The sequence below is a fragment of the Vidua macroura genome, chromosome 5, assembly GCF_024509145.1.
Source record: "Vidua macroura isolate BioBank_ID:100142 chromosome 5, ASM2450914v1, whole genome shotgun sequence".
Taxonomy (NCBI): domain Eukaryota; kingdom Metazoa; phylum Chordata; class Aves; order Passeriformes; family Viduidae; genus Vidua; species Vidua macroura.
This window is the reverse complement of record NC_071575.1, coordinates 44,278,693-44,302,369: the sequence shown is the minus strand read 5'-3', so window position 1 is coordinate 44,302,369 and position 23,677 is coordinate 44,278,693. Positions and strand designations below refer to the sequence as shown.

Genomic DNA, 23,677 nt, shown 5'->3' with positions numbered 1-23,677 from the left:
TAAATATTTCATACTTTTAAAAATTTTTGCAAGTTTTAAAGGTTTTTTTCTGTTGCCAGTCCCAAGTGTGGTTTTTATAGTGATAGCAGGAACTGAGAGGACATTATAAATGTTATATAGTGCTTAATTCACAGTCTTCCACTCCCTAACTGCAGTTCTCATTTCAAGAGTGGAAACTCTGCTGATGCTGTTCTCAGGGAAGTGGTTCTCCTCTCCCAGACTGGGCCAGAAAGCTTCACAGCCACAGGGGAATGTAACTCATGTCCTGTAGGTTGTTGTAGCTTTTAGATTGGTTCCTCTTATCTTCCTATCTTTGGATCTCTACAGGTTTCATTGTTTCTCAAGGAGTTGCATGCACTTCTAGAGGCAGAGCATGTAGCCCAATATTCATTATCTTGATTGCAAATAACACTGGACACACTATTAGTGTACTATCTGTATCATTATCAGAACTGATGCAGCTGAGCTACGCATAAATAAAAATGTTCCTAAAGTCCTTGCTAGTACTGCCTTACGTAGCACCAGTGTAACTGTCTGCTATTTCTTCTTTCCCTATAGGTCACAGATATGATGCTTCAGGATAAACCCTACCCAGACTGGGGAAAGTCTGCCAGAGCCTTCTGGAAGAAAGGAAACATTAGGATCATTTTATTCTGGTAGGAAAATAGTAAAATCAAATAAGTGTAAACAAATGTTTTATAGAATTTTGAAAAACATATCTTCTCTCACCATCTGTGGCAGAAAGAGATAAGGTTGGAAAAAAAGGCTAAATCTGGTCTAAGTAAAAATTGCAAAAATGGCACATGAGTGAGGAATTCCTAATCAAAATAGTTGGTGTAGAAATATAATTTTAAAATTTATTTATAAAGTTTCTTTTATTCTTTTTGTTACTTTATAATTGAGTTGCGAAATTTTTGCTATATGTGATAATATTTGGGTGTCCTACTGTAATTCTTTGTAATGAAGTAGATATCTGAATTTCCTTTTGTGGCCATGAAATTAATTATAGAAATTCTTTGAATTACCACATGAATAGGACTCAAAACATCACGTCAGTCTCAGATGATTAAGAAAAATATTAAAAAGCAATGCAAAAAGCTCTGAAGGTTGAGAGTTTATTTCACCTCAGATGTAGCCTCTTTCACATAAATTCCAGACAAATTTAGCTATTGAAACAGAACACAAATTATGACAGGAAAAATGGAATATGGAGAATATATATTCTAAGAAGCAGTCTGAAGACCTTATGGATGAGAATATAAGAAATAGCAAAGATTTTTTCAATTATATCAGAATCAGAAAAACTCATGAAAATGTCATCAGACCTGCTGTTTTTAAAAGAACAGATTTCAAAAGAACTCTTACAGAGAAGTTGCAAGATTTATTTGTGTGGAGTCTCCTACAGAAAATGCAATTAAGTATCTTGCACTTTAAAGGAGTAAAAGCAAGCTATTATATTAAGTTGAGGCAATAAAGGAAATAGTAAGAGAAATTTGAAAGGAAAGCGGAATCAGATGACTGATTGGCTACACACAAAGCTTATAAGGAACTGAAGAGGTTGAGCTGATGCAAGTTTTATTAGCACTTAATTGCCTATTGAAAAATTTAATATTAAAGTTTGGATATTGTTTTGCTTTTTCTGCCTTTTTTTTCCAGCAAACTAGTAATATCCTCCTGGCCTGTAAGTCTGAGTTCAGTTTTAGCTAAATTGATTGAATATATTATATGATTATATATTATATATCATTATATATCAATAATGGAATTATGAGCAAAGCTTTAGACTAATTTCTGCTAAAGGAAGCCAGGGAATCTTTGCTGAAAGAAAACCTTCTCTGATCTGTCAGAACTCTATGCACATGTCATCAAAGAAATGGATGAGGGAGAAATGCTTGATATAATTTATTTGGACCTTCCCAAGGGTTTTGACAAAGTTCTTTACTGAATGCAATTAAGAAAACTAGTAAGACTAAGTGTGCTGACGTTTAGAAATCATCTCAGCAATGTGCGATGAAAGTTATGAATAAAATAATAATTCTCTGCTACATTGATAAGGCCAAGGAATTATGTTATTTAATGTTTGAAGTAGTATTCATTATTTATATACATCATAAATATTAGTGACGTGACAGAATTTAAAGATTAAGTTAATAATTTGAAAAATGCATGAAAGTGGGATATTAGAAAACTAGGTAAAAAAATAATGTGACTGAATACTTCAGTTATGGGTGGGGGTGGGGGGATTCAAGCAGCTCATTGTCATCATTGCAGGATGTGCAGAAGAAGATTCTGTCTCAGCATGCAGGGATGGGCAAAAAGGTAAAGCAGATGTATCAAAAAAATTCACAGACAGGTGCCAAGTGGGCAGCCAAGGATTACAATATCATCTGAGCAAAAAGCTCAGTCTAAAACACCATTGATTTTTTTTCACCCTTGTCTGAAAGATAGCTTTGTCTGAAAGACTGAAAAGGAAAGTAGTTAAGATTTAAGAAAAACCTTAATTACACAAGAAGACTGGAAAAATGTGAAAAAAGGATTAAAAGCAAGGTGACATGATAGCTTTCAAATTTATATGCCAGATTGGGAGACCAATAAAACAGTATTAAAATTACTTAAATATTATTGCAAGCAATTTTCTTCCACTCTGAAATGTTAAAAATCTGTATTTTATTTCTAATAATATTCACACTGACAAATCCTACCAAAAGTTCAATATAGAGATAAGTAAAAAAAAAAAAAAAGAGTTTTCATGCAAGAGTCTCATACTAAAGGGTATGCTCAAAACCTAAAGGGTGACATAAATGCTTTTATTTTTAGCTTTAAGCAGTGAAATAAAATAGTTTAGATGACAGTCTATGTTCCATAGGCATTACTTATATTCTGCACCTCAGACATCAATAAAAGTAGATTTTTTTTTCTCCACTAGGTAGGAAAAATAAAGGTGTGGTATTGTTAAGTATGGTAACATGGAATATTTGTATTTACTTTATTGTTGCTTAAGCAATGTGATGCATATAGCCTCATTTCTGAAATGTCCTAAATGAAGCATCCTCAACAGTGTGTCCTACACAGATACTGGTGGGCCAAAATCCATTTATTCAGGGCATTTTCTAGTAGCACACCTGTTTAGTAGAGCTACTTCAACACTGTGCACTGTATTTTTATTTTATTATTTTTATTTATTATTCCTAGTATAGATATATGATACATAGTCTAAGGTGGTTGATGAAATGAAAACCTTAGATACAGACTAGACTTGTTTTTCAGCTAATGTCTTTTTTATTTTCGTGTCAACTTTGCAAAATTAGAAAACTTCTGTAAATGTACGAAAGATGGACGGATTGCAAAGGTGGTAAAGGCACCACCTTTATCACTTATTTATGATAGTTAATTTGTGGCTGCTTTGTTTCTCATTTGGAAATGTTTTCAGCTCTCCAATGCAACTAATTCACAAAGGTTTAGATTTATCTTATCATCTTCTGTTTTAAATCATTCTCTGGAAACTTTGTCAGCAACTGCTTGTTGGTTGCTCCTGAGGATTCTGGCTGAGTTCTGAATTTCTTCACAATATAATTCTTCCACGAACAGCTCATCTAGCTCAAGAATGATCAGTTGCTATTTGCCTTTGTGTAGTCCGTCACTAAGGAGTATTTTGAAGTGCCTTTTTTGAAGTCAGAGCTTGTCTTTTTTTTTTTTTTTTTTTCATTAAAAAAGTCTCCATTTTGGTAATTTCAAGCTCTGCTCATGGCTAATTCCAGCATTCTGAGGCAGCTTTGTGTAACGCTGTTATATTGCTCAGTGATGCAATGGAAATACAAACACACTTCCTCATGGATTTAAGAAAGTGTGTTGTCATGAGGACTTCTAGGTAGCAATGAAGCATCTTGAACCTCGATGGAATTACTGAAATGTGCAGACATGTTTGTGGGTCGCAAAAGAAAGACACACAAGGAGTTAAATATCTGCACCACCTGCAGTCAGATGAGACTCTCTACAGACCACTGTCTCCAGTGTTCTGTCATCACCATCAGCAGTGCAAAATTATAAGCATGACTTGAAACAGGCTGATTTTTTTTTGATATACTGATAACTTGGCTGATTCAGGAGACACAAATTATATATGACACGAGAGGACTGGCATTTGAAAGAAGCAAAAAGAAGTTTGTTGAATAAAGTTAAAAAAAGATCTTGGACAAGACTGATGACAAGTCAACAGTTGTAGCTAGTGGTAAGATAAATAAATAAGTCAATATAGAACCATACTTAATTTTGATGTTTTATATTAGATGAAGCAGGGACAGAAGTGGAATTTAAGACTGATTGTTTTGCAAATATTTTTTTTATTTTCCTGCAAACATATAATAAATCCAACCTACACGAAATGTGTCCCCTACACATCTGCACAGAAGTGAGCTCTCCCCAGCAATACAGGCAGGTGATGCTGTTAGAGGCAGCCCACACCAATGCCCCAGTATGTGCTCAGGCTGTACGGTCCTTGCCCATGCTAACATACACCTCTCTGCCATCAAGGCTTGGGGTTATCTCTGCCTACTTTGTGCCTGAAATCACTGAATCCTCCTTATAGTGTCGTCTGCCGTGACCTGCCACATCCTGTGGAGAACTGAGCATAGTAGTTGGAATAAAATCATAAAGACATCTCTGGCCTGTGTGCACAGTTTACTCAATAGAGTCTCAACCTGAATACTCTTTTGACAAACTGCTCCAATATCAATTACCCTCAAAATTTTCCTAACAGAGTATGGAGGGTTTAAAATGAGCAAGGCATAAAGAATGTGAACTTTTAGCCATAGGGAAAAAACAGAGAACTGTGAAAAAGAAATCTGTTTATGGGAATAGCGGAAAAGAGCTGCTGAGGTCTGCTGTGTACGCAGGTAACAGAAAAATTGATAGTTAAAGGTAGATTATCAAAATGGGGGATTGTAGAGATAACAGTGGATTGTGCAGCTGAATCTTGATTGCAGAGAAGGTGACAGAAAAATATACACAAGCTGAACCTTTGAATATGCAGTTCCAGGCTGGAATCCATTTCTGTGGTGTCCCTGGCTAGACAGTCATTGTATGTGTACACAATGATTAGTCTTTATTGGTGTAATAAGGACAATTGGCCTTTGACACAGGATTCTTATCTGAAATAATGCAAAACAGATACCAACATGGAAAAGAAATAAAGTCGTACAAATAATTGTAAATTTTTGATTCTCTATATTTGCTGTTTGACTTCACAAACTAAATATTCTTCTATTAGTATGCATTTCCATATGCTCCCGCTAGCTTTGTTTAATAAAAACCACAGATACACATGCTCAGAAATGAGTGTTAGGAATCACAGTATTTTAATATAGCAAATCAACCTAGTAATATAAGCTTAGAAGCTTTTACTCAATTGTGCGGAATTGCTACAGAGTTCTTTATGTACATTTATGTACATATGTTTATATTGGATTGTGTCAAACATAGCTTAGGTTAGTATTCTTAACTGGACAATATTTTGTACCCTGGAAGTAGAGAAAGCTTCCTTATGACACATCTCCTACAAAGAAATAAAAGCAGTTTCTATAAGAGATTTTTTATTATGCACCTATTTGAACACTTAGTTTGATAAGTTATATTTCCGTATTCTATGTTTTCATAGATAACTTCATAAATAGCATAGATAACATCAATCAAGATGATAAGTTTATACTGGAAAAATACGTTCTTTTCACATATTTGAATGTTCAAAAGACAGCTTCTAAAAACATTCATTCTTCTCACTATAAGCTGCATTGAGAAAAACGAACTACACATGATAGCTTGGTCAATTTCAGTTGTGTACTAACTGAAACAAAACAAACCTTTCATTAAGTTTGAGTAAACATTTTTGGGATACATTCCCACAAATAAAACTGCATTAAACAATGAAATAATTGTATCTATAATATATATGTGTGTTTAGATACACATACAGTATTCTCTCCCTGGTTTGGAGGTTTAAGTTTATTTATTAATTCTTTCATATTTAAGTAATTTATCTTGGGAAAAGGTACTGATCACTGAACAGAAACCTGGAATCATCCAAAAGGTAAGGCAGATTTCCTGGTAAATAGCATAAATAGTATAAAAGAACATACAAATATTTTCCAATATTATTGCTCACAGTAAATCTTTTATTATAACCCAAGTGAATAATATCAGTTTGGATAAGCAAGACAATACATAAGTTTCCTATGATTTCCTTTTTGTCTCAATACAAAAAAATCAGTAAGGTCCTCCATAGATGATTTATATTGAGTGATCTGACTACTAATCTTGTCTGGCATTGTTAAATATATTCTGTCAGGATAAAACTGTCCATGAATAGTGATTGTTACATTTAGTCTGGCCGTCAAGATGTATGATTGTAATTTTTCAAGAAATTACTAAAAGATTTTTGAGAGCATTTATTTAATTTCTGGGTATTATTGGTAAATTGTGATGTGAAATGGCAATTTGTTAGCATGAAAAAATGTTGAAAAGAATTCATCATAATGTGAGTGCTGAACTTTCACGTAAATGAGAGTTGTTTAAGATTTCTGCCTATTTTTATTTTCATTATTATTTTGAAAATTTGAAAACATCAAATAAATACAAAAATACTGTATTATCAAAAATATTTACAGGATAGTTTTTCTTCAGATCTATGTTTGGTCCTGTAAGAATTCTTCCTCGGGTTCATGTCCCAAGGAAAATTTTTCCACTTGGATAACAAAGTGCTTTTACAGTTCTGGTACAGAAAATTAAAAGTGGTCAAAACTCACCAGAATGGTGAGTCAGAGTCAGATACATTTTTGGACCTTGTTCTCAGATGCCAGCCCTCCTCAGTGCATGAAAATTATTGTGTCAGCAATTCAGGGTTCTCCCACCAGCCTGCTCTCCTCAGCGGGTACTGCTGTCAGCTGGAAGTGTCGCTCAGTCCCTAGCAGAACATGTCTGCCCTTCTCCTTCTTCCCTTCCTCCAGCACAGCAATAGCCCAAAATGCTGCAGTGTTTGCAAAAGGAAAACGGTAAGGATAATCTGGGGCCCTAGGTCAGTTGTGAGGAGGGTGGCTTCTGACATTGCATTTGCTGATCTAACATTATGGTCTGTCTCAACCTTTCCCTGGCTTTCCTGGGAGCATCTCAGGGACTGCAATCACTCCACAGGCCTCACATGTGGCCACATGGAGCATGTTCTGCACATACTACTAATGCACTGCATGAGGGGTGGATGCTTTGCATGACATTATTTATATATGAGCAGAGAAAAGGTAAGCATATGGGAGGGCATACAGGTGGAAGTCTCCCATCTGTCTCAACTACCAAGAAAGAAATCTGTGGCTTGCCTGTGCCAGTCTCTATTTGGAAAGGCTGTGTCATGCATTTTCCCACACCCTAGTCGTGATAGGAAGAATAGTGAAACAAATCACTCTTCATCTCACTTTTCTTCTCAAAGCAAAGAATTTGAGAAGGATATAATTAAGTTTAGGGAGCTCTGAACTCTGAGATTAAAAAAAAAAATACTTTAAAACCAAAGCAACAAACAAAAATTGTGAGATCGCTTTGGCTTGAAAATTAAGTTCTTTCCTATTTTTTTCTAATGGAGACTCCTACAAATCAAACAAAAACATGTGTTGCTTCTTATCTGTATTGGCATGAGTAAGAGAACGAGGCAGGGAAGAGCAAGTATAGTGTGGCAGCTTTCCTCTCACGTGAAGTAGACCACACGTGCTCATCTACATCCACACACTCAACCACACACTTGAGAGGGCAACAAAGGGGAGGAAAGGAACTCCTTAGACCCCTGCACTTACACCATGTCCCTGGTAAGTGCTAGTGTGGAAACATTTAATGTCCTGGGGTTTCAAAAAAAATATTCACAGCCCAATGTGGCTGAAGGATAATTATACTGAAGAGAGAAGAGCATCATCCATTGACTACAATGGGATTTTGGACTGGGCCCATAGACATAAATTTCGCCTTTAATTTGGATTTAAATTCTCTGAATCAATGTAGTACATATGTATTTTATACCATATCTTTTCAGTTCCTCATCCTGTTTAAGCTTTTTGAGTTATATCTGGTAGATACTTGCAATGCAGAATGCCTGCTAGAAAAAAACCCTGGTTTTATTCCTACATAATTGCTAGATTCCTAAGTATAGCCTTCGTGATTGGATGGATATGGCAATTCATGTTCACTTATTTCTAAAAGTACATTTTATTCCATCTCTATTACTGAGAAAGAGGTATATCATGAACAATTACTAAAAATATTTCATCCAATGTATAGCTTTAATAAAAGTTCTTAAAGTGCAGTGTCTCCAATGTTTCAGTAATAACAGTACTGCCAAATGACAGTAGTTTCACAAAATCACATTCTATGCCAAAACCTGAAAATGTCTAATTCTTTGATAAAATTTTTCCTTGGGAAATTACAAAAGTTCTTTTCTCTAAATGGGCAGTTGCAGTTCTTGGTTCAACAACAGTTGGAGCAAGTTCTTTTTTAGCACCTTCTCTCCACTTTCTGCAGAATTCTTGCTGAGCAGGAGGCACCTCTTCCCCAACTCAAGCACTGGAATATTTTCCAGAAGAGTAGAATCAGTGATGTGGTTGTAGTTATATCATTGCCCACTTTCTGCTTGAGCTCTTTACCTTTCTTCCTTTGTTTGTTATTAGAATTGTTTTTTTCTATCTTTAGCACTTACAGCTAGCCTAGGCCTCATTCTAGGTCCACTCCAAAATCAGGATGAGTGTAACTGTCATGTAATACATATTGTGTGATCATATAGGCAGAAAAAAGTGCTAAAAGGTAAAAAAATATATAATATAAAAATACAAATATATAATCAGATAGTAGAGATAGCCACCCCAAGATAGAAGTTCCAAGTATTGCAATTGCATCAGCATGCACATTGTGGACTGTTATTCTTACAACAGAAGGAAACATTTCAGACTATCAATGTAGAAATTCAGTCTTGCATCCTTGTTGCAGTGTGCAGAAGTCTGGCAAAATCATAGCCCAAAACATGGTCAGTTCAACTCATTTCTTTGGGAAAGCTGTAAGGAATCCATCACACCAAAGACCTGGTACATACAGAAGCTGCAGGGTCAGCCAGCGGTTTTGTGCAAGATGTGAACTCTGAAAGCCCACAAAGTTCAATGGAGATCAGAAAGTGAGCGTTTCAGCTGCTCATGCTCACAGCCAGAGTTCATAGACTTTGTCATGGCTGGATGCCAAAAATCAATACAGTTTTCTAAAATAAATGTGATGATTAAAGTAATGAAATTATTTGCCTTCCTGGAATGCTGGAGTATTTTTATAAAATTGTATTTTCTCCCTAATGGCATGTTTAAATTTGTGCCTTAGAATTTGCTGATGTACTTAGCTTAACTTCTGACTCATCTTTCTCCTAGAGTCATAGAATGGCATTGGTTGGAAGGGAATTTAAAGATCATCTCTTTCCAACCCCTCTGCCAACGCCTTTCACTACTCTAGGTGCGGCTCTCCGTTGTTTCACCTAGGTTTCTGAAAGTCCCATTCAAACTGGCTTTGAACACTTTCATGGATGGGCCATCCACAAATGCTCTGGACCACCTGTTCCAGTGCCTCACCACTCTTACAGGAAAGCATTTCTTCTGTTTATGAAATCTAAACCTGCTCTCTTTCAGTTTAAAGCCATTCCTCCTTGTCCTATCACTACATGCCCTTGTGAAAAGTCCCTCTCCACCTCTCTTGTAGCCCCCTTTAGGTTCTGGAAGGCTGCAATAAGTCTCCCTGGAGCCTTCTCTTCTCCGCTTTGAACAACCCAACCTCTCTAAGCCTGTCTTCATAGGAGAAGTGCTCCAGCCCTCTGATCACCTTTTTGTTCCTCCTTTGGACTCCCCCCAACATGTCCATGTCCTTCTTTTGGGGGCCCTAGAGTTAAATTCAGCATTTCATGGGGTGACAAGAGTGGAGTAGAGGGGCAGAATCCCCTCCCTCACCCTGCTGCCCATGTCATTTTTGGTGAAGCTCATGGCATGTTTGGCTTTCTGGGCTGCAAGTGCCCATTGCCAGGTCACATTAAGCTTCTTATCCTTCAACACCTGCAAGTCTTTCTCCCCAGGGCTCCTCTGACAAGAAGAGAAATTAATCCAATACATTCTCTGCCCAGCCTGTACTTGTGCTTGGGATTAAGCTGACCCAGGTACAGAACCTTGCACTTGGCCTTGTGGAACTTCATGAGGTTTGCACAGACCCACTCCTCAATCCTGTGAAGGTCCCTCTGGGTGTCATCCCTTCCCTCCACCATGTTGATTCTACCACAGTTTGGTGTTGGCAACCTTGCTGAGGTGCACTTGATGCTGCTGTCCATGTCACCGACACAGGCGTGACACAGTGCCCGCTCCAGTTCCAACCCCTGGGATCATACCCCATCACAAGTGACTGATCACAGCTCTTGGAGTGCCATACAGCCAATTCCTTATCCACCCAGTGGTCCATTCATCAAATCCACATCTCTCCAGTTCGAAGGAAGGCTGTCAAGTAGTACAATGTTAAATGCTTTGCACAATTCCTGGTAGTTGATGCCAGTTGCTCTTTCCTTATCCACCAATGCTGTAATGCCATCATAGTAGACCACTGAAACTGTCAGGCTCCAATCTTCCTTAATGAAGAAAAATCAGTATTCTTATGTTTTCTGTAAATACTGAGTATTTACACATTATCATGTTAAATGTTGTTTGGCTTTCAGATCCCTCTGAAGAAGCAATTCTGAAACTGATTGGTGCCCAGTGAAGGTCAGCTTAGAAACTCTGTTTTTAAGACCTGTGGATTTCATGTGTAACTGGACACACTAACACAGTGAAACTGTTCCACCAATATTAATGGAATTTTTTAACAATGGGAACTGAATCAGTCTCCCCGGGGACACTCTGAATGAGAATATTAATCTTCTGCAGTTTTCAGGAGGACATGGCAGTTGTCATCCATTGACTGTCTGATTAAAAAAGTTTTACTCCTCTTGAGTTCCTGATAGTTCTTCATGATGTGACTTCTGCTGTGTTTTGTGCATCAATTTTTCAAATACAATTAGTGAAACTCTCCACCATATCCACCTATTTTCTGATGCAAATAGGCTAACAGCCACAGTTCCAGTGAAATCACATTGTGAGATTCAAAGTGCTGCACATGACTAGAATGTGGTTGTAACTTCTAACTTGAGATGCTTTAAGAGAAGGAAAAAATAGCTTGGTATATCCAAATTCTGTTATTATGCCTAAGAAAAGAATTATAGTACTCTATCTTCTGCAAAGACTGGACTTAAAGTTGGAGAGAGAAGTTATTATTTGAGTGCTGCCAGAGTTCATCCTCTATCCCATTCTGCCCCCACTCAGATTCTTGCACCCCATGACCACTGTCAGATTGAACTCCTTTTCAATACAAAAGAAAACTTAATTAAAACTATCTTTTTAGGATGTGCTTAAAACAGTTATAAAAATGAATGTATATAAGCTTATTTAGTCCATGTATAAAACCTCAATTTAGATGTAAAGAGCCTTTCTTTTGTTTCTTGCTTACTTTTCTACTTTGAAAAATTGGTATGGCTTTAAAATTAAATGCATCCGCTGACAGCTATCTTAAGCAAAGCATCCAACTTCATATCTCTTTTAGGCTGGGTACCATAATGAGAATATTGTGGCTGTATTTTTATTTCAGATAATTGCATGTTGTCTGACTGCAATTGTGACTGTGGAAAAAGCAAGGCCTAAAACAAAGAGTAGATTAAATTGTCAATGAAATCACAACAAAAGGTTGTTAACAAAAGGTGCCCTGCAGGGCTCTTGGTTTCATAATGTACATTTTGATACTCTAGAGTCTTTGCTAGATTTTTCTTCTTTTAACACAAAAAAAAAACATGTTAGCAATTAAGCCCTTACAAAACCAGCTGCCAGTTAAATTTCAGACCATGCATATTTGAGCATGCTTTGTCTAGCAGGAAGTTACCCTGATGAACAGAGTGATTTTGTGATATTGACTAATCAAAGAGCTTCAGAAAACTGTGTAAATAACAATACTTTTAATACAGTACTTGACATTTTCCATCTTTTCAGATTCTTTATGTACTGAAATGATTGATCTACTCCTTCAATCAAAACCACCTTGACTCCAGTTTACTGCTGTTTGCTTTGTATTACTGATTGTGTTGGTGCATTGGTAAGCACAGTGCTGCTTCTCATGCAGGCAAAGAGTAAATCTTTCTGGATTTCAATGGAAAGGGCATCAGCCCTTGTTTGTGATGGCCAGGGGGTAAAGCAACGCCAGTGAAAACAATTGGAAAACAACTTATTCAGCCTTGAGAAAGGTCCATATTTTTCAAAGCTTTGTTTCCTGCTTTTTGCTGTTTGTACTCTTGTTTGCTGCTTCCCCATTTCTTTTTTACACATCCTACTAGATTCTGCTAGTTCTGCTATAGAAAAATTTGAATTTTATTTCATTTATTAAAGACTATCTTAAAATTGAGAAGGTAAAGGGCAAGGGCCAAGAAATTATCAAATTATTACTTTAAAATTAAGGAGGTTTTCATTTCAGTTTTGTGACTTGCTATGGCAGTTTTAATTTATTCTATGCTATGTTTTAAATAATAAAAAAGTAAGATATTTTTTATTTTAAAAATACTAGATACAGCTTTGTCCCAGGTCTGAACAAACCTCTTTGAGATTGTGCTCTTTTGTTAGCTCCAGTGCAAGCTCCTTTTTCATACATGGTACTTTTCATTTAGATGGGTTGGTTTGAATTTTTTTTTCAAAGCACCTCTTCTATGAAGTTAGGTTGAGAGAGCTGGAGTTGTTCAGCATGAAGGTGAAAGAGTTCCATGGAGACCTTATAGCAGCTTTGCAATGACTAAAGGGGCTGACAAGAAAGATGGAGAGAGACTTTTTACAAAGAGGTGTCAAGATAGGATAAGGGGGAATGGCTTTAAATGGGAAGAGGATAGGTTTAGACCAGATGTAAGGAAGAAACTCTTTCCTTTGATGGTGGTGGGGCACTGGAAGAGATTGTCCCAGAGCGCTTGTGGATGTCTTAGCCCTAGAAGTGTTCAAGGCCAGGTTGGACAGTGGTCTGAGCAACCTGGTGTAGTGAAAGTGGCAGGGGAGTTGGAAAAAGATGATCTTTAAATTCCCTTTCAACCCAAACCATTCTGATTCTGTGATCCCGACTAAAAAATGAAACAATAATTTTATAACTTTTAGAAAATTAATTTTGTATAAACAAACACCCGTGGCCATGGTTTAAAAACAAACTGCTATTATAAATGCTCTTACAGGGGACTTCTATTGTGCTAGCATGGCACAGCCCAGGAGAAGTGAACTCTGCCCCAGGGAGGTTACAGTCTGGAATTCTAATTTTAAAAATAAACATGGCACAGAAATGTGCTAAATCCCTCATCTATAACATATATTTGCTGCTCACAGAAGTGGTGTGCCATTAAAAAAATGGACCTCAACACATGCTCAGCTTCCAGTTATTTGCATGTTTTGACCTGACCTCATCTATTGAAATATTCAAGGTCAATTAGCATAGCTTGGGAAGCATAGGTCTTGGGAAGAAAATAGAGTGATGCATGTTTTCGACAGTGAACAAGTTGGAAATATCTTATTTGACTTTTAAATTATATACTGAGTTGAGAGATGGAATTTAAGTGGAAACAATCAGTTTTAAATTGAATAAATTTGATCTGGAGGGTCTGGAGCAAGGCAGCACTGTCAATGTCATTTTTAATGCATTCGTTCTCAGGATGAAACTTCTTTCAAAGATGGGTCCAGATTTCTTGTCTGAGCTTCTCTCCAGTATTCTGTCCCGTGAAGTCTAACATACTCATGTTTGTAAACATTATAAATGAAGTATAATATGAGTATTAGTGTTTCCCATGTATTCTTTCAATGTCTGATACAGGCTTGACCAAGCTGCATGAGCATACCTCTATTATAAGGCATTTTTTCTTTCAAAATGTGTCACAACTGATTTTAATGTCTTAAATGCTAAGGATTTAAGACTGTCTGTAGCTTTCAGGTTGATCACAGAATCATTTAGACTGGAAAGGACCTTTGAATCCAGCTGTTAACCCAGCACTACCATGTTCACCACTAAACCTTGTCCCTAAGTGCCACATCTACATGTCTTTTAAATACCTTAAAGCACTTCCCTGGGCAGCTGGTTCCAATGCTTGACAACCCTTTCTGTGAAGAAACTTATCCTAATAGTCAATCTAAACTTCTCCTGGCTCAGCTTGGTGTTCTTTCATCTTATGTCACTTTTTGCTGGTTACAAGAGACTGACCCCACCCATCCTCAGTCTCCTGTTAGGCAGTTGTAGAGAGCATTAAGGTCTCCCCTGAGCCTCCTTTTCTCTGGGCTAAACAACCACAGCTCCCTCAGCCATTCCATATACTTGTGGTATGGACTTGTGCTCCAGACCCTTCATAGGTTTTGTTGTCCTTTGAATATGCATACTCCAGCACCTCAAGGTTAATCCAGAATCAGGGCAGTGCTTGTGGAGATCTTGAGTATTGTTTCCTCTGGATGGCTTACTCAAAATTTTAGCTAATATACTGTAATTATATTTACCTTTAATAATTTGAACAGGAAAAGTTTTAGTTCATAGTAGAATAATTTGCAGGGTACAACATTATCTTAGTTTTTATTAAGGTGTTTTAAAAACATTTGACTTTTCCTCTTGTGTGCATCTGAACTGATAAAATTATCTGAATCCTAAAGTTTTATTTTTATGGAAAGTAAAAAATTTGTAATTTCTCCCAAAGCAAATTAATTTACAAAGTGCAACCACAGACAAAAGCATCTGGTACGTGATAATTGTATTTCAAAGAATGATTTTTTTATGTTTCAAAAAGGTGGGACTTAAACTTCTGTTTAAAGTGTTTAGCAAAGTTTGTCAGCCTATTGTATGATTTCCAACTCTTCCTACCTGAAACATTTCTGTGAAACCACATACCGATGTCTTCAGTTAGGAGTACCACTTTCTTCTTGCACCACAATATCTTTCAGTAACTACAATATATGTTGGCTGGTTTCAAAAAGCATACACTGACTTTTAATCTATACACAACCTCAATTAGTGTTGAGGTCAGTAAGTGGGAAGACATTTATAGAATCAATCATTTTGGGTTAAGAAGTACACAGACTGCAAGTGTACTAATGGAATGGAAATAATGCCTGGAACATCTCCAGAACAGTCACAGTCTCAATGGAGCAATTAAATATGTATGAAGAATGTTTGCAGTGAAGTTCAAACACATCAGCCTGAGGCTTATTTTTTGGTTTAATTTATTCTCTGCCTTTCTGTGTACTGCTGCTTGATGATTCAAAAACACTTCTGCACGCTGCCTCTTGCATCATCTATGTATACACTGACTGACAGATACAATGACAGTTGCTATTTTTAATTACTATCTCAGGAGCAAGGAGTAGACTCTACAGTAGAAAAATGTAGGGTTAGTATTGAGGTTAAGAGTTTTTATTCATTAATGAATTCAACATAATTCACAGTATGGAAAATAGCCTTCAGATTTAATTTGGGCAGTGTTTGAATATTTAGCAAAGCTTCTTAGTCTGAATCTGTTGGTGTTATTAGAGTATTTCATTATATGCCTTGTATTCCATATCTTCATATTGCTGCTTCTTTCCTTCATGAAAGAGATGCTTGTCCTGCAGTTAGAGACTATTTTATATCATTGTGAATGCCAGCACTCCTTAAAAAGTTAGTGGCTATATTTCCTGGTAATTGCTGTTCTTCACAAAATGTGTGAAAGGACATGTGCTATATTCAGCTTTCTCTGCTATTTTGAGCCATAAATAAAACCAAACTATCCGGGGCTTTGTAAAACATGTTTGTTTCCTTGATGGGTCCAAGTTCTATGATTTGTGACTGGTCAGAGAGCACCAGTGTATTAGCTGGTTCATCTGTTATCAATTCATGTGCTATGAGTCAGGGTGATTGTCGTGTAACCAAGCTTAGAGCTATTGGCAAAGCAACTGAGCAAAGAGAGCCTTTTAAAAGGATTAGTAGTAATGTAATTACTTGTGGAAGATGTATGGATATCTCCCAATTGAAAACACCAGCATCTTAATATGTTCTTTAAGCAATACCATTAGTGGAATGAAAGCTTTTGTTCCAGTAATGGCATACTCTGCTGGTGGATAATGGCATAGTGAAGCAAAGGCATTTGTGTGAAGTAAACACTGAACTAAAGCCAGATATGTGCTTTTGTTTCTTTATATAGTTTCAGGGATATTATTGAAGCAAAATTTACTTTCTAGTGACACTAGCGTTATTTTATTAAATGCAATGTGGTTTTGAGGCCTCAGAACTTCCAGTAGATTTTCTTTAAGTCTAGAGGAAAATCTAGAGGAAAATCTAGCAAAATATGCTGTTAATATCACCCCTATTACCAGAGATATCAGCAGTCATATCATGTAATTTTATAAAGAAGCAGAATTTATTTGGGACCTTCAATTCATGCAGAGAATAAGCAATCTTGGTGAAGTTGCAAATTTAAGAAAATCTTTACGCTTCTGAAGAGTTGTTGTCGATGGCTTTTGATATTGACTTTAACCATCAAGATGATTGACTTTTTTCAGTGAAAAGGTACATTCGCATGTATTTAAATAAGTGCCTGACCTTCATGTTTTGAAAATCAATGACAAAAGCCCAATAGTCATCAGTGAAACTTTAATCCTCCTTTAGATACTGACAGATTTTTTTTTTCCAGTTAGGTATAGGGGATGTTTTTCCTTGAAGTGGTTAATAAGCTCTATGTCATCCTTAAAAATAGATTACTGAAGCATACAATGATACCTGTCCTCTTTGATTTGTTTAAAGTCTTAAATCCTTTTCTCAACTTTGATAGCACTTCCCTCTTAGAACTTGTGTATTTCTTTCTTCACAGTGTTGGGTCTTCTCATTATTCAATAAGCAAATAAGCAAATTCTTATTTTGCAATTGGTGCATGTTTTGGTTTTGTTTTTTCTTTTCTTTTTTTTTTTTTTTTTTTTGTTTGATTTTTGGGGTTTTTTTTGTTTGGTTGGTTTTTTTTGTTTACACCTAATCAGGCTCCTTTTTACATTAATTTATTGAGTTTTTCTTACAGGCCTATTTTCTGATTTTGAGTAATAAGAATATTCTTAACATGTATATCTTTATGATTCTTGTACAAGAAACCTGATTGGATTATTGATTGTGATATGTGAGCAAATAATCTGACTTCGTCAGTGCCAGGAGTTACATACTTACCTTGTATAATACAACATTCTAAACTTTAATGTGTCTTGTGACAGCAGGTTTTGCCTCTCAGTGGAAGAACAGACTAATAAAGAAAGCTGACACTAATATCTAGGTGTATGCAGTCAGAAAGTGATGCATAGGAAAAATGCTTTACTCTTCTGGGAAAACCAGTCATAGCCAAAATATTCATACCTTACCCATCTCAATTTGCTGTCCTATAATGTTATTTTAAGCATCCAAATATATTAAAAATTATCTTGAATTTGACCTACATCATATTTGTGGGGGCTGCAGTACTTGAGATAATCAGAATTAAATATAATTCCCTGGCTATGGAATTAGGATCCTAGCTTCAGCCACAAACTAAAGTTTTATCATAAGGTCTTCCTACGAATCTTGTGAAAATTTTAACTATCCATCCATCCATCTTGTCAAGCCACTTTATTATGCTCATTTTTTGTGTTTTCTGATCAGTTTCAAAATAGAAATAGGTTAAAAAAAAATAGGAGAGAGGAATCACTACTTTGTAATGCCATTATTTATTTTACCTCCTCAGTTTTATCATTTTTGTCTTTAAGATCATTCATGCTATATGGATGTTTGCAGTGATGTGGCTTTCTGTGATTGAGGTAATTCCCAGTATCAGGACAAAAACAGAGTTCCTTGAACTGAGAGAGGAAGGATTCAACTTTCATGTCTCTCCCTGCATAAGCAGAAAGAGGAAAAAAAGATATTATTATCCCATTTTGCCATCTGAGGTCTGGGCTTTGGATTGTTTCAGGAACCTTTTGGCCTTGTGACACAGCTGTGCTCATTAGGACACTGGCAATTAGTGCTTGGTTTTATCATTTTCTTTGCAACATGAACAAACTGAATGAGCATTAATAAGACTCTAATTGGCAGCAGGTGTGACTATGTTCTGAAACAATCTAAAATTAAAGAAGCATTTTAATTTGCTACCTAATATTAAGTTTTTCAGTATAAATTAAAAGAAACTAAACAATCACTAGCAGGCCTTGGGTTGCTAAAAGAATGGGCTCTAAAAATCACTGCAAAGTGTAGTAATGTAAGTAGAAAGCTCTTGGAGGTGTTTTTAAACAATTGCTTTTTAAAGAGCACCTAGGTCAGACCTATTTGGAATGAAATCGATGGCAAGGTCCAAGGTGTCAACACAGCAGGCACACACACCACCAGCATAGTATGTTAAGCAGGAACTAAGATTTTAATCAGTTTTCATAGGCCTTAAGGTACTAGGTTGTTCCAAACTTTTTGACTTTGTGAGCTGTTCTGTTATCATCTTTCTGAAAGAGATTTGAGGACATTTTTCCACATGGTCAGCCCAGCTAGGAAATAGTCTTAATTCTTCAGACTGAATTATGAAAACCTCTTTTTTGGTTTATTGTTTTTTTTGGGTGTCTTTTCGTTTTTGTTTTTTTCTTTAGAAATATCTATACACTCTTTTTGAATTATGCCTTCATAATGAAACCCTTCATATGTTCGGTTATTCCCATTCAAGTAAAGCAATAGAGCTTTGCTAGTGTCATTCATTACACATATCCCATCTTTAAACAAATTTGATGCAAATGTAATTACAGAAATCTAAATAGAATTAAAGATGTGTTTTCCCAGCATTTAGATTTATGCAAATTCAAGGAAAGTATCATTTGATTGACAGAGAAATTGGTAACAGCATTAGTGTCTGGAAGCATTGTTAAAATTTATTCTAGCAGCATATTCTCAAGAACTTGTGGGCTATAGAATATTCTGAATGAAGTTAAGGGCATCTTGCTTAGCAGGCAGGTAGCTTCAGAGAAGATGTTGTGGCATCCTGCAATTACTGTTTGTAATTGCACCTGGTCATTGCCCCAGTCCTGTATAACCCATATCTGAAGCCACCTTTAAATGCAGAATGAAATGCTTATATTAGCAATCATTGGTTATAACATTTATGAGCACTTTTCAAACTTAAAAAAAAAACAAAACAGCTGATCTATTATGACAGTATGACATTTAACAATATTTGGGGAGTTTTAAATGTAAAGTCTATTCCTCCCCAAATAAATATCAGAATATTCTCACTGTGTACTGAAAACCTGTTTTAACTTAGTGAAGGTGGCCACTGTCTCAGATGAAATAGATTTTTTTCTTTTTTAGTAGACATTGATGGGGTTATCAACTCAGAAATGTCTGTGATAGATTACCAGTAATGGGTGGATAGGCCCAGAGATGATTGTAAGTCACATTCATCTTTCACAGCCTCTTAGCTAGAGATGATAGTTATTTTCTGGGCTCCTAGGAAGAACATAGAGACAAAAACCTCATTGAAGAACTGGTCAAATTAATTTAATATCAACTCTGTACAATGACTGGATGACCTAGGAGAAAATGGAAGATAATACTAATCAAGTTAATAGAAATAACTAAACAAAGCTTTCTGAGATGCTGTATCTAGTCCCCAAAGCCGTCTTCCCTCTTAGAACTTTGTGAAATGGATGCAATTATTTGCATATTAATACAAAAGTCTAAAAACGTAGCTGATTCTAGTCTCTCCAGTGGTTGATCAAAGAAGCCCAGTTGCATCCATTTATTCCAAATTGACTTGTTTCAAAGACAAGAAGACAAAGGTTCCCTGTTTAGAGAGAAAGTGAGATACTACAAAATATAGTCCTTCCAAAAGTATTCCTCTAGCTTCTCACTTGTAGGTGCTTGCTGGAGATGGATTGAGCAATCATATAAGTGGTAGGGTGGCAGCTTGTAGGCATTTATGCTTGTCAAACACACGTGTTGAAGTATTTTACAGGAAGAAAAGGATCATAGAGCTGTAAAACCAGAGGGGACACAATCAGTGAGGAGTAAAAGTGTTTAAGACCATTAAATATGGAATATATGTTTAACAAAATTTGGTCAGCACAATCTCTATTAAACTTGGGGTCTCTTTAGCAGCAGCTAAACTATTTTGAGCACAGTGTAATCATGCAAGCAAAGCAAAATCTGATGTACTATTTGGGTGTCTGGAGATAAACTGGGTGGATACCTAACCTCACCTAGATGTGGCCCCTTGTGCAGACAGCTCGTCTATTCCTTGGGCAAGATAAAAGGCCTGTCCCCAGCTTGTACCCTGGTTCTGGTGAAAGAATTACTCTGTTGGATGGGTATAAGAGGTGTGATTGATCACTTACTCATTAAGTCTTTCTAAAAGATGGTTATAACCCTAAAGGAGATCCACGAGAGAAAACTGTGGGAGAAGAAACAAATGACTCTGATTGGCTTTTAGCAGCCCCTGTCAATCCCTACTGCCTGAACTCTGCAGTGTCTTTCAGCAGTCCAGTACTACTCCCCTGCCTTAAATCCTGCTGAGGTGTCCTCAGTCCTTTGCATTAATCCCAGATTAACAAAAAACTATGAAATCTTAGGACCAAAGAGGCTCTGTTATAAGTTACAAACCACATGGAAATCCATTCAGGACGAAGTCAGTTCAAGTGGACAGGTAAAGAGGAAGAAATTTGTCTAAAATTGAATGAGTACTAACTGTGAGGAGGGAATGTCAGCTAAAAGCAATTGTTTGGGTTTTTTTTCCAACACAGAATTATGTGACTGAGATGGTAACTTCTGAGCATCTTTAATGTTAAGTCTTGTTAGGATGTTAGAAGTTGAACAGACCAAAGCTGTAAGGTAAAGGATGAAAAATTATTTCTGGATGAAAGGGATCTTTGCTTGCACTTTTTTGGGAATCCTGCAATAAAGCTTTTGATTGCTGTGTTTTAAGAAAACCAAAACATTCAAATAAGCATCATTAATGGTTAAACTTTCATTGATAAATGTTTCTCATCCATGGGAAGGAATTTCTGATCAGAAGTAGTGAGACCCCAGTCTCCTCAGAGTAGCCAGTAGCATGATGATCCAATCCACATGGATGATTGCTGATCTGAGCCCCTGCACTTCTCTTTGCAGGGCAGGTGTGGGACAAGCTTTAGCCTGGGTTTTACTGCATCTTTGCTGAGTTCCCTGAATATTGCGATTTCTTCCAGCATTCTTCTGGTTTCTGTTTACTGGAACAATTTGGAAAAGAGTGCAGATTAATCTCAGGATAGAAGACAGGACTTTTTCTGAAATACTGAAAAGTTTCTGTTTGAGGGGGATAACTATTTTCTTGAAAACTCAAAGTTTACCCAGTATGTATCTGGGCATCTTAGTGTATTTAGCCATAACAATTCTAAGTTCCCTTATGCACCTTCTTCTTGGAAATTTCGAATGTTTATCTTCCACTGAAAAAGTGACGATATTCACATTGTCACAGAGCTGAGAATATAATTATTGGAACATCACTGGCTGTCAGGATGTGTTTTGGTAAGTCTTTTTATTAACTTCTTTTTGTTCAATCATATTTCTAGTCCTGTTCTACTGTTAGAAAGGTTAACTTTCCAGGAAGTCAAAATCACAGTAATTTACATGCAATTTTTCTTTTTTTCTTAAGAAGACATGTCAGCATTATACTGGAACTGGCTCAACTTGTGAAAAATAAGGTATATGAACTTTTATTTTCTAGAGAACTTTTGAGTTGGTATAATTTCTCTTGGTATAAATTCTCTTGTCATCCTGTCATTCACTTTCTTGGAAGTGGTTATCTCCATCTTCTTCCTCACCTCCCCAGGGGCATTCGGTGGGGGGCAGCTGTTAGTTTCTCCCATCCCCCAGGCTCTCTTCATTGGACAGGTGCTTCAGCACCTAACCAGTAAAGCTTTAAAATATTCCACTTTAAAAAAAAAATCACTTTAGTTTATTGGTGCTTTTTATGTTCAGTTGGCCAAAAACTGGATGTGATATTCTGGATATGAGCAAAGTAATGTCCCTTGATCTACTGGTTGTGCCTCTGTTATTGCAGCTCTGGACACTGTTGTAACTTCTTTATTGCCAGCAGACATGCCTGGCATGCACTCAGCTTGCTGTCTACTAATGCCCTTTTCTCACTGAGGTAAAATTGATATTATTTGAAAGATTTTTGACATAAAAATGTATTGTTCAGGAAGCAAGATTAAAGTTTTGTTTGGGTTTGGGTTTTTTTGTGTGTTTGTTTGGTTTTTGTTTTTTTTGTTTGCTTTGTTTTTTTTTTTAATGTTGCAGTTGTTTTGGAAATACACTTAATCAAAATATAATCAAGTTGTTAAGTGAAAGACCCTGTATTTATTTAAAATGCTTTAGAGAAAAAAACTGAAGAGCAGTTCAAAACAATTGCAATTATATTTTACTGTGATAGGGTTTGCACAGATACAATTGTAAAAAGCACATCATCTTGATGAATGATAAACTATATCCGTTTGATATGATGGTATATGAAGCCTAAAATAATGAGAAATTTCTTGTTCCATAAAAGTACTGTATAGATAAATTATACAGCTAATCTAGTCTAGAACATAGAAAGCTATTAAACAGCTATGTTTAATTTATTCTAAATTTGAACTGTATTTTAAATTTCAGTTTTGGTTGTAACATGTTGTCTGAGAAGCCCTGACAATGTAAGTGTATACTGTACAGCTTTCCTACCCACTTAGCCTAAATATTTTCTAAGAGTAGCAACATGACAGTATCTGGGCAAGGACAACACATTCCATATGTTCTGCTTAGATAAAGTTCTATTTTTATTCTTTATGCTTTGTAACTCTTAGAACCATAGAGTGATACTTTTATTATCACACATACTATAGGAAATTTTACGGGTTCTGTTCTTGTTTTCTTTTCCAAAAACTTTTGAGGATAATTTTATGACTGTCACATCAAAATTATACGTGAAATCATTTCAGTTTTCTAAAATATGTTTTAAAAAGCAAGTAAACCCCAACTTTTCAGTGACTGCTTTCATGTGACAGTTTCTAAATACAAATTTTCCATTATTTTATTAAAAGATGAGTGTTGTTCATTCCTTTGTAAAATATATTTATCTTTCAATTCAAAATTCAAAGGCCTTTCATTGTTTTCTGTAAAGAAATCAAAACATCAACAACTGACTTCAGTTTTGAGATCCAGCTCTGGATTCAGGTGTCTGGTGTTTATGTGTTGATCATGGCTATCAACATGCCAGCTCCTGCTACAGCCAGTGGAGCTCTGGTCAATGCAGATGATGATCATTCAGCTTGCCACAAGTAGAACCTTACCTGTGGTCACCTGCATAATTTTCCAGACTCCATCATTTCAATAAAGGTGGGATTCAAGCCCCTAAACATAGGCATTGAGTACAATTTGAAATACTTTGGTGTATTGAAATAGTGCACAGGCCTGGGGGACAGGACACAGGGCTCAGAGGAGACCTTCTGTTGCAAGATTTGAAGACCAACCAAGGTACTCCACAGCAGCCCAAATCATACTAAACTAAATTTGGTTTAGG

At 36.2% G+C, this 23,677-nt stretch overlaps 1 protein-coding gene across 4 annotated transcripts in view; it reads left to right on the top strand.

Moving 5' to 3' along the window:
- The window catches only part of TMEM117 (transmembrane protein 117), a 189,910-nt gene that overhangs the window by 122,651 nt on the left and 43,582 nt on the right, over positions 1–23,677 (top strand). For all 4 annotated transcript variants that reach the window (XM_053978921.1, XM_053978922.1, XM_053978924.1 and 1 more), the window contains exon 5: positions 559–656. In XM_053978921.1, coding sequence (XP_053834896.1) covers positions 559–656 — 98 coding nt within the window. The remainder of the gene's footprint in view (positions 1–558; positions 657–23,677) is intronic.